The 12,142-nt window shown below is 44.4% G+C and overlaps 1 protein-coding gene across 1 annotated transcript in view; it reads left to right on the forward strand.

Moving 5' to 3' along the window:
• Positions 1-641: 641 nt before the first annotated feature.
• Positions 642-12,142, forward strand: part of BAG1 (BAG cochaperone 1) — a 212,916-nt gene continuing 201,415 nt past the window's right edge. Inside the window, exon 1 of the mRNA XM_085606862.1 lies at positions 642-786. Coding sequence (XP_085462988.1) covers positions 753-786 — 34 coding nt within the window. The 5' untranslated portion in view covers positions 642-752. The remainder of the gene's footprint in view (positions 787-12,142) is intronic.

A 12,142-nucleotide genomic window follows, 5' to 3' on the forward strand; every position in this document is an offset into this window, starting at 1 on the left:
ATTAGCAAAGCAAATGGCTTTAACTTAATAAAAGGCGCGGCCTATTGCATTTTCAATGCTTGTTTGGTATGTGTTGCAGTCTGGCTATTTCTTGCGTCATAATTGCTCTGTGGATTGTGTTTGCAATGTGTATGCGCCTTTGTTCTGCGATTGTTCTCGTTGGAGAATTTTGTTCGTGTCGATCTTAATAAAATTTCTGGAAAAACATGTTCCACTGCTCAAGTAGTTCTGGCTGCGAAGCATGGCGGGAAATGTGCTCCATATGAAGCCGGTTTTAACCGGTTTGTGCCTTAATAGGCGGCCATCTTGGAACTAGCTTCTTTGCCTCTGTTCGTATCGTATATTTACTTTCAATCCATTCATACTAGTGGTATCTGAATTCTCAACCACTTCACCTACCCACTAGTTATAAAAATCTAATAAAACTTTACACCCTTGTTTAAAATAAACAGCGTTTTCATACAAAATTGAAAATGATTCAATGTTATGGGACGTTCCATGTTAAGGAGTAGTTTTTTTGTTTCATAACTGTGTCGACCAAGAACTAATCCCACCAAGAATAAGATAAACGCTATATTTTAGACCTCCTTTAATGATTGTTTGAGTTCCTGGGAGCCTACTATTCCCTCTGTGCGGATTTGTAGGGGTTGTCCGTCTTCTGTGTCTATTCACGCTGACCTACAGTGACAGCTTTAGAGCGAGAAAAGCTGCAGCCGGCCTAGGCGACAAGAGATCAGCAGCCGTGAGATACCATGTCTGGCCCCGTGAACGTCACTGTGTCCTACGGTAACGCATGCATCCCTGAGATGAGCTTGCTCTGTTTCCATTCACTGTACTGGTCTTTTTCTGTCGGGAAGGCACGGGGACAGGATGTTGAGTTCCCTGGTGGTTAATCTATGGCTCTGGTTCCTGCTCCACTTTCCTAATTGCATAGAATACATCCCCTCCAAAGGGAGAGAAATGCCGGTGTAAAAGAAAACATCCAACAAAAAAGTCTCATGCATATAACGGAATAGGCTGATGCGAGAAGTCTACTAAGGGATCCTGTGCTATAGATGCTCTTGCCTGTTAGCGAGAGTTTTAGAAGTGTAAATAAACATGTTTTATTTAAAGCCAGTGGCGCGGCGGTTTTCCTAACATAACGCGCCCTGCAAAACCTACTGACCAGGCAGCTAAATGTCATATGCGTATAGTATTAACACCCCCAACAACGAGTTGCAAGTACGCTTGTTACATTTACTGAAATAACTTCCGGCATCGCTACGTTTGGAAAAACCTTAACGCCACAACTCCCCATCAAAAATTCCGTGTTCCATTCTCATTCTACTAACCTCCACAATTTGCAGTGCCCTATCCAGGATTGTACACATCTTTCACATTAAAAGAAAAATAAAGAAACTAAACAAGTTACCTCGTAAATAAGTGGAAACACAATATGTAGGCAGACCTATTTGGTGACGCATGTTCTGATTCCTACAGTTGCATCTTGCAAGCACGCTTTTACCTAACTTCAAACAACTCTCTGCTCCTGTCAACCACGCAACCCTTTGCACTGCATTCTGTGTGGTGCTCTTGGAACTATCTGCCTTCAGCCTAAGTTTGGCTTTCGTTCAGTGTACCAAAAACTAATTTTTACAACTCCACTGTGTTCCCTTTACCTGCCTACGGTTCACACAACTTAGAAAAGCTTTCTGCCCAAACCAGACTACCACGCAAGAGCCATATCACTCATCTTGAAACTATAAGTTAACATCATAGTTGAACTAGTCACTTCCCATACCAATCTTTCTTCATTCGTCCGTATTTATCAAGGGAAAGGGGTCCTAGGGCCAAGTGATGCAACGTGGTACAGTTGAATACACAGACGAAAATCCTGTAACGCCTCTTTCTATAGAAAAATCCTTTAACGCTTCCTTCCATACTCTTTTACTAACAGTAGGCTCAGCCAGGTTAAACTGGGATTGGCCACTTATACAGTGCAAAGAGTTGAGGTGAAAACCAGTAAGTATGGAGTGCTTCATGGCTCGGCCCTTATCCCCCCCATGCTTTTTAATATCTACATGACGCCACTTGTGTACCTTGTTAAATCATTTGGTATCTAAGTGGTGTCATAGGTAGATGAGACCCAGCTTCTGCTAACTTATGACAATATTATAATAGAATCTTGATCAAAATTTGCTGCATGTATAGTAGCAGTAATGGGGTGGCTTAAGGCCAATTTGCTCCAATGCAACCCAGAGAAAGCAGGTTTTATTGTTTGGTGTCAACGCCCTGCCTGGCTGGAGAGGGGTATGATCGGCAAGTTGCACCTCATCTCCCTTACCCTTGGAGGTAGTTAAGAATCTGGGAGTACTCATTGAAACGCACCTATCTTTCAAAGCCCAGATCACAGCGTTTGTTATAACCTCCTACTGGATTCTAAGGATGTTGAATGCCTGAACCTCCTGCATTGGAATGCCCAGGAAACTGTAGTCCAGGCCTTAATCTATTATTTATTTTTACAGAGTTGTATATAGCGCAAACTTGACCTGAATCTGGTATCAGAGCGCTTTACATAGCACCAGTTGCATTATATGAGGACACATTCATTTTTGTTAGGCATGGGGAAATTAAGTGATTTGCCCAGAATGACAGGATGTTCAGCGTCATTGCCGAGACTCGAACCCAGTTCCCCAGATTCAAGGTCAGCCGCCCTACCCGTTAGGCCAAGTCCTCTCCCCAACTGGACTATGCAAACTTACTGTACCTAGGGACACCGGATTAGCTAATTCATACACAACAAATGGTGTAGAATATGGCAATTCGCCTCTTTTTTTAGGCTTCCCTAGTACACCTTCATCTCCCATTACTCAGCTGCACTGGCTACCAATTAAAAAGAGGATCAGGTTCAAGGCACTGATGGTGGAACGTGCCACATTTTATAAGACTGGACCTAAATACCTGTCCAATAGGATGGTGGAGTACTGGCTCAAAATAACTCTACGTTCTCAGTCAGCAAGGTTGCTAATAATTCCTTTCACCAAACAAGAAATGGGGCAGTTCGGCCTGCTCCGTTCTTGCAGCCAAGTACTAGAACAAGCTCCCTCTTCCTCTCTGATGAATCCCTAAAAAGTAATTTTTCCGTAAACTTCTGAAAACGCATCTGTTTAAGCTGTAGGGTATGGAACAGCCACAAAAATAAGGGGGGAGAGAGAAGCAGAGATTTATTCAGCTTCTGAATTTGACACTATTGTAATCAAGAGGGAAGGAATCACTTGTGTCAATATTCCAGAGCCTCACAAGAATAGTATCGGAGACCCTCAACACATATTCACAGTATGCAGTGTATATTTATTCTGCGCTCATGTGGTTTGGTCAATAGCGTCATCCTTGAGTGTTCTGTTCTCCAAGTGATCTACTGACCTCCACCAGGAGGGAGACTGTGTGGATAGCGACAGTCGTGAAACGGGTTAAAATGATCTACTTTTCTGTGTATGGCCATTTATTAGCCAGGAAAGGGATAAGGTTCAAAGCAACAGTGGTGTTGGGGTAGATGCGTTATTTATCCACTACACACAGTAAAAGGTTGACCTGTTTCGGCCAGGGGATGCCCGTGCGAGTCAAGTGACCTACATCAGGACCATTGGGGGAAAGGTCAAAAGGTTTTTGAGCACTCTGTATGTAGTGTGGGCAAGTTGACTCACTTACCACTCTTTGTCAGTAAGAACTATTGATCTAGTCTGACATGGTGTTATAGGCGTAGACGTATGCCCATAACTTATTGAGAAATTAATCAATCCTCCTTGAAGCACAGGGAGGGAGAGACAATCCATAGTGTCGGTCGTCTCTGCCAGCACTGCTGCCGTCTCACTGGCCTCAAATGTTGAGAGACTTAAAAAAAAAATTGTATAGCGCCCATCCTAGATTTTTATTGGGCTCTTGTATTCTTAGAGTCCTGATGATGATCCTTCTATCTGTCTAAAGGATCCAAACGTCATCAACTAGTTCTACAGGCCCAATTTGTTTGCGCATAAGAATAAAATGGGCCATATTGTTCTTAGTTGAGGCACACTCTTGATCGCGTACTGTCACGCGTGTATCATTTGTATGAGAGCACCAAGCACGTTTCTCACCTATCACCCTCTGTCCGTCACATTGTTTTTAATGTTTTTTATATACATTTTAATAGATTGATCATTTGATGTATTAGTATATTGATTGTTATCTCTGTGGTCTTGGGACCACTGCTCTTTATGCATTGGTCTTGGAATCCTTCTAATCATCACCCGGGAGGACTTGAGGTCTATTGGTGACCAGAATAAACTTCCTTCCCTCCTTCTACTGGACTATGATACAGTACTAAATCTCACTTAATTCAGTAACTTGGCGATCTCTAAATTCAAGTGACTGCTCTATCCTTATTCCATGTCTAGGTACAGCCTCTTCTCATTCTTTCCTTTAGTTTGCTTCTACCGTTATCTTGATGACACCCAAGTCCACCTTTTCTTGTACCTGAATTACTCTATTACTACATACTGATTTGGAGAGAATTTAATTGCCATACTTGCATGGATAAGGAAAAACTTTTTCAAACGTAGCACAAACATGAAGAAAATCCTTTATGTTGGTAGAAGTAATTCTTCGGAGGTCTTTGAACTCCTCTTTTTTTCTGGCCATCTTCAGTGGAAGATGTCAGAAGCTTGGGAGTCAAATTCAGAACAAGCTCACTATCAGGAAGTGGGGGCAGTGCCATTGGAACCACTTGGTACTGGACGAACATGTGGGAGACGTACTTCATTCCTGCTCCTGCTCATGCTAAGTTTCATTTTGGGAAGGAAAGGCTGGTGGTCATTGCAGAGTGTAGGCACTGTCTGGACTGCAGTTGTGCATTACACCCAGTGTTCTGCCAACTACAATTTGTACCAGGCGAAGAACTCTTGCATATTCTGGAGGAAAGGTGACTAGATTGAGTATATAGGTGTAACCTCCCTTGTGGCCCATGTTGTCTTTCCTAAGTAGTCCTGATATATAATGCTTCATAAATCATCTTCTCTAGAATTGTGCAATGGCTGAGACCTGCTGTTTGTTCAGCAACACTTGTGGCTTCAACTCCACTCATTGTCTGAGCAATGTCTCTTTTAGGTATAACCAGACACAAAACTACAAATGCTTTGGCGTATTTGTTCAAGTCAAGCTCATCTAGTACATTCAGTGACTCCTGGTGTGGGTTTAGGCTAATGGGGCAATTGAGTACCTCTGACAAAACCCTGCTTGCTGCCTCCAAGAACCCCTCAACCGTTGACAACTGCAGGCTGAGTGCATCTTCCTCTTGAATCCTCAGTCATTTTGGGGAGGATCCTTTACCCATCTGCCATAGTCTACCTGGTACAGTATATACAATGGAGATATTCAAACTGAATTAGCATATAGTGTGCAGAGATTGCAATCTTCCAGGGGGCCATTAGGACATTTTGCCAGTCCTCATCATCCACCAAGCATCGATCTGTCTTCCAGGCGCTCCTAAAGTCTGTAAACCTGTCTGACATGTGTATTGCCAGTGTCTTATAAATTTGTGGTGTCTTTTTAATGAGGTGAGCAGACATGGTGAGTTTTGCCTCAAGTAGGTTCAAGTCTGGGACGTCTTCTAAAGGAGTCAGGAATGGTGTCAGAGCGTGCCAATGCAGCAGCCAGTGAAAGAACTGGAACTTTAGTAACCCATAATTCTTCCTGGAGGGATGCAAATGTTTTCATGTCTGTATTTCTGCTGACCCTCAGTTATCCCTTTCTGCAACTCCCTCCAGGGTTGGTACCTGTGATAGGAGCATACCAGTTGTGAGGAAATGGGGTGTATTATATGGTGTGGTTGTGCAACCTCACTATGTAATGCACTCACCAACCCCTTTAGGTCCAGTAAGTTTAGTCTGTAAAACCCTCAGCTCAACCTGAAGCTATGCTTACACTGAAGAACAAGTTTTAAGCATTTAAATAGCACCAACAATTGAGGAAGAAATTGAAACGACACTCGAGAAATCTGACACCAATTTATAAAAGTCTGTATGTGTATACAATTTTAGACACCAGAACGGAAAAGATCCACCAGCAGGTTCCAGAGATGTAGATTTTACAAGCAATCATAAATCGATACAAATTCGCTCAAGCGCGAATAAGCCTTGGCAACGTCAATTAATTGGACATTTTTCAAAGAAAACTTAGATAAGTGTGAGTGCAGTCGATTAGTAGTACTTGGGGCGACCAACTCCAGCACGCGTGTTGTAGCAGAGCAGTTTTTTGCTCTTTCACGGTATTTTTAACTTTGAATTTCACTGTGTTGCTTATTTTTTTTTAAATCGCCGCAATCTTTAGAAAACCCCTAAAATAGGAAATTTTAACTTACACGCTCTTCTGCACTCTCTGACACCCGGCACCCCGCACTCTCCCCGGTCCACCAAGGGGATCTTCCCGATTGATGTGGAGGGAGACGCGGCACATCAGACCACTTACGGGCTAGAGGGGAGGAGGCACAGTGCCATTGGCTGATCACACTGCTAACTGCTGCATAAAAGCCTGATGCCATACACTTCACACAGCGGACGCGCCAAAGGCAAGCCCGTCTGCGCCCGTTCGCCGGGGCCAGGGGCCACGACCCCTGCCCGTGTCTCTTCCCATATTAGGAGCTATAGCCCTAACTCTCTGCTCAAATTAAGAGGAAAAGCCTCTGCTCCATGCCATTTTTCTTGGAACCTAGCAGATCAACACACCACCTACTCACACTGCGGATTTCAGCTCCATTCTGCCCTTCCAACCACAAAAACGCAGCGAAGCATGTACCTCTTGAATTGTAGGTCACTCTCTAAACATACTATTGAAATTTCCATGCTTTTAGAAGAGCTAAACCCAGATGTTTTATTTCTGACGAGACCTGGCTCCATGTAGAGTCAGAACCTGATCTCATCCAGGCTCTCCCTCAAGGATATCAAATATTACGCGAAGACCGCTCAACGGGAAGAGGAGGTGGCTTAGCAGTCATCTATAAGGACTGTTATGGGTGTCGCAGCTCCCTCAATCCGATACCAGACTGCGAAAGTCTCTCTTTCGCCATAGACTTCTCCCCCACTAGCACCTTTTCGGGGATGCTTCTATATCGCCCACCCGGGACTCTGGGACAATTTTCTAACACCCTTCCATCCACCATTGCTAACCTAGCATGTAGCCCATCTAATTTTACACTCTTAGGGAATTTTAACATCCATTTTGACGACCCTAAGGACCGTACCACCCTAGAAATGACCAACAGCCTCTCCGCACCACAATTTAAACAGCTAGTGCCTAAACCTACCCACTCCAAAGGTCTTGTTTTTAGTAACTGCACAGATCCAGTGGGAAATCCCTCCCCTGTTCCATGGACGGACCACTTCCTGATCCCCCTTTCCTGGGTTACTCAAGACCCCTACTCTTCCGTCTCCACAGTTATTCGCAGGGAAAAAACTGGTCAAAACTCCCCCAAGCTGGATGGTTAGCGGCTCTTGAAATCTCTAGACCACCCAACAACTCTGACCCTACTCTAGCCAATGAGAACTACAATTGATGGATTTCTAAATCACTAGACTCTGTACTCCCCATGAAACGCACCAAACCCAAGCGCAATACCGGGACCGCTCCCTGGTATTCCTCTGGACTACGGGAAAGGATACGTAACTGCAAAAAAATTGAGAGGAAATGGATTATTCTCCCTCCAATAAAATTGCATATAGAGCAGCAATAAAAAACTTACAAATGCGAAATTAAATTTGCGCAATCGACTTTTTTCAAAAGAAAGATTAACACAGCTGCCTCTAGGCCCAAGGAAATATACCGCATCGCGAAAACCCTCCTTAAGCTCCCAGAAAAACCTCCAAACTCCCTTAATGCACAAACTCGCTGCAACAACCTGGCAGAGTACTTCTTCCATAAAATACAAACCATTTATACCTCCTTCCCCTCTACTCAGACTCCGCTCCCCAAATCATCTGAATTAGGGCCCCAGTCCTTAGCCACACTCGAATCCCTCCCCCTTCTTGAACCCACCATGCTAGAATCCATAATGCATCAGGTGAAATCCGGCTTCCCCAATGGCCCGACACCCCCGCGTACCCTGCTTCCGGTCACCGGCCATATCCTACCCACCATCCTTGATCAGCTTAATGCCTCTCTATCTGCCGGCACTGTCCCGCTTCCCTGGAAGCGGGCCATGGTTAAAGCCCTCCTCAAAAAACCAAACTTAGATCAAGATAACTCCAGTAACTACCGACCAATCTCTCTGCTAAGATCCTTGAGAAACATGCCAACATAGTATTGGCAGAGTTCCTAGAGTCCAACCACCTGCTTGACCCCACCCAGACGGGATTCCGTCCCATGCATGGGACCGAAACCGCCTTAGTTGCAGTGACGGAGGAGGCCAGGAAAATCCTGGAACAAGGAGGCTCCGCAGCAATCATCCTCCTAGACCTAAGTGTCGCCTTCGACACTGTAAGCCACAACATCCTACTGCACCAACTTACCAGCTTAGGAGTTTCAGGAAAGGCAATTGCCTCGTTTGAATCTTTCCTTTCAGACCTCTCTTTGCAGGTTTTTGCGGGCGAATTCACCTCCCCCAGCACGCCTCTTGGCTGCGGTGTGCCGCAGGGCTCTTCTTTGAGCCCTACATTATTTAATATATATATGAGCCCCCTAGCTGAGATTGTCCGCCCCTTCGGGGTAAAAATTATCACCTACGCGGACGACACTCAGCTAGTGGTGGCTCTCAACCAACTGCACACCGCGCCTAATTGCTTGAGGGACTGCTTAGAAGCAGTGACTAAATGGATGACATTGTCCTGTCTCAAGCTGAACGGAGACAAAACTGAGCTGATGCTCTTGGGTAACTCCCCCAATCTCACCATCGATTTACTGTGGCCTACCTGCCTTGGACCTGCTCCCACGCCCAAGGACACAATCAAGAGCCTGGGCATCTGGTTGGATAAGTCCCTTAACTTTAATTGTCAAGCAGCTAAACTCTCAGCCACCTGTTTTGGCCTACTCGGGCTTCTACGGAAAATCCTCCCCTTACTGCCCTTCCATGCGAGACAGATTATGGTCCAGGGTCTCATTCTGTCTCGTCTGGATTTTGGGAACGCCCTTTACTTAGGGATCCCTCAGACCACTTTGCACAAGCTTCAGATCATCCAAAACTGCAGCCCGAACCCTCCTTCATTCCCCGTCGACTCCCAGTTAAACCCGGGCTAAAGAGCCTTCACTGGCAATCAGGGAAATAATTGAATTTAAGGCACTGTGCATCGCCCACCGAGCCTTCTGGAAAACGGGTGCCGTCATCAATCAATCACTGATAACCCCCTATCACCCAAACAGACAGCTTAGATCAGCATCTTCCTTCCTCACCACGGTGCCCAGGATTAAGAGAGTCAGATGTGGGGACCGTTCGTTCTCCTATAACTCGGCTAAGGTCTGGAACTCCCTTCCCCTCCATCTGCGATCAGAGCCCAAATTACTCCTTTTCGGCAAACACTTAAAGACCCTGCTTTTTAATAAACCAGAATAGCCTCCAACAGTTCATCTACACGCGTTTTGTCTGTAGCGCTAGGACGCCTGAGGGTAGCTATCCCGCTTAACAAATGGTCTTTTCATTTCATTTCAGCAGGGAGCTAGTCAGGGGGACCAGTAAGGTCCTCAAGAACAATTACCTTCACAGTGGAAGCAGTCCTTTAACAGTTTCAGCACTTTATCTGCATTGCAATGCATTCCTCTGGATTGGTCCTGATACAAAGGATGAAGGATGCTAATGGATGCTGTGAAACACGGGCATGGGAGGTCACCCTGCAGGGATTCCTCGGTACAAGAAGATGGTGAGGGTGTCCTGGTTGCAGTGTCGAAGACCCACAAAGTCCTCTTCAGTCTGGCCTTTATGCTCGGAAAGTGCCCTCAGGGCAGGATGCAGTTGGTAGGCAATGGACTAACAGGTTCCCTCCCACCTGGTGACCACTTAATGTGGAGTGTGACATCTGGCTACCCGAGGATGCACCATTCTGTCCACTTCCAAGATGGCGAGACCCCTCTCCTGGTGTACAGACTTTCAAACGGTTAGTACGAATTTAGTACCTGAACCTAATATTCTAGTTGTTAAGGACTCCTTTAAGTCATGGTTCCTCTGTTCCACTATTAAATTGCCCTCACGATGACAGGGAACGGAATAATGCACAGCAACACAAAGGGTGCCCATGGTGTCCTGGAATGCCTTGGACGCGAAAGCCGGGCCCTGGTCCAAGTAGAATGCTGCCACTGCATATGTACCGATAAAGATTTGCAAATCTTTAGTTACAGTTTGCTGTTTCCACACCCATAGAAATCGAGAACAAGAATCAAAGCCACTAATATATATTTGAAAGCACCGTCCGTATGGAGTGGTCTACAGTTATCTAAATAGAGACATTGTAATGGCTTATTTAAAACCAAAATTGGTGTCTGCGGTGGGCGAGCCCGGTGGAACCTTTAATTTGTTGAAAAACGTCACAACAAATGACACATTTTCTGGTCTGCTGATACAGACAGTGCCACCAGTATTTCTTCTGTAATAAAATAAAAGTGTAGCTGCCGGACCTGCATAGGCAGACGCCCATGCCTCATGAGCAGGTAATATTAACTCTAACCTGCGGTCCTGGTTGGGTCTCACTTGATCACCTACCCCAAGAATGCGGGCAAAGGCAACATTTTGAGGACTCAATAGATTGGAGTTCTCAGCTGAATAGCCTTTAGGTAATGGCTCGCCACCAGCCATGGCAGTGACCGCAGCCATTATGTCATAATCAATCCTCGTATATCTATCAGCCAATGCATTCCCTGCAACCTGTATACCAACACATTTATGGCTCAATGAATGAATCACATAAGGTCGTGGTCAAGCATCTTTTAGAGGTGCCACTTTTCCCCAAAGATTTTATATGCTTTAATCAATTTTCTTTAGAATCTCTAAATTAATTCAAGTGCGAATAATGTAAATTGTCATAAAAGGCCTGGGTGCAGTAAAATGAGTCACACACTATAAGCGTGGGGAATTCTGAATCCGTATTCTGCAAAGCCAGAATCAAAGCTTTAAATTCAGCAAGCTGAGCGAGACAGTCACCGAAAGTTTCTATATATGTTTTTGTGCCTGAATTGCTCCGGGTTTCATGACAACCTTAACTGCAGCACATGCAGCTGAGCACTTGTACTTAGTACCAACCTAAGGCTAGGCTGAACTATCAGTATAGATTATGAAAGCATACTTATCTAGAGGCAATATTTCACTAGAAATGGGGTATTCCTGTCCATACTGGAAGCATTACTATGTTTTCAAATTAGGGTAAAAAATGTAATCTTAATCAAGGTGTGTGAAATTCCTATAGCCCAACACCCTGGACTTATTGTTTGGGGACAAAGACAACACTGTTTCATATTTATTTTGTCCTTGGGACAAGGAGGCCCAACCGCCTGCAGCGCACACCCTTTGCCTGACCGATTACAGTACCACATTATGGATTTGGGAAGGGCATTGTCTACAGTTAAGGTAATATTTGTGTCCATATGCTAATGCTGTTCAAACTTATATTCATGGTTCATTAATACAGAGCCTTTATTATTAGGGTGAGTTCTCTAAGGAAATGTTGTAAGTTCAGACTGCACTACTGACAGTGGTTCCTGTATAAAAATGTGAACACGTTTGGAAAGTTTAACAACGAGAGGCTACGTATAATACTTCCAGGATGCTCTTCGATTAGATGCAAATATATGCAAAAGCTTGAAAGCAAGATTGATGATCCTTTGCTTTCAAAATAAAATGTGCATAAGGAAATTGCAATTGGGGAAAAACGTTTTTCTAAATTACAGTGAAATGTTAGGTACCATTTCTTTGAAGCATCATGTAGTAAAATGTGTGGATGCATGCTAGTATTTCCCAAAAATGTTCATAATGGAAAATCAATGTAACCACTTTCAACAGAATTATAGGAAACATGAAAATAAACAAGCACTGGCCAAGCCAATAGGTATGACATTGGTGGTATGCCTTTTAGTTATGTCACTGCGTGGCTTGTTTTGACTCATTTTCTTGTAAAACTTTATTGTTATGAGAGCTGCTGGGCCCTTGTCATTATAA

Source organism: Triturus cristatus, chromosome 5_2 (genome assembly GCF_964204655.1).
Source record: "Triturus cristatus chromosome 5_2, aTriCri1.1, whole genome shotgun sequence".
NCBI lineage: Eukaryota > Metazoa > Chordata > Amphibia > Caudata > Salamandridae > Triturus > Triturus cristatus.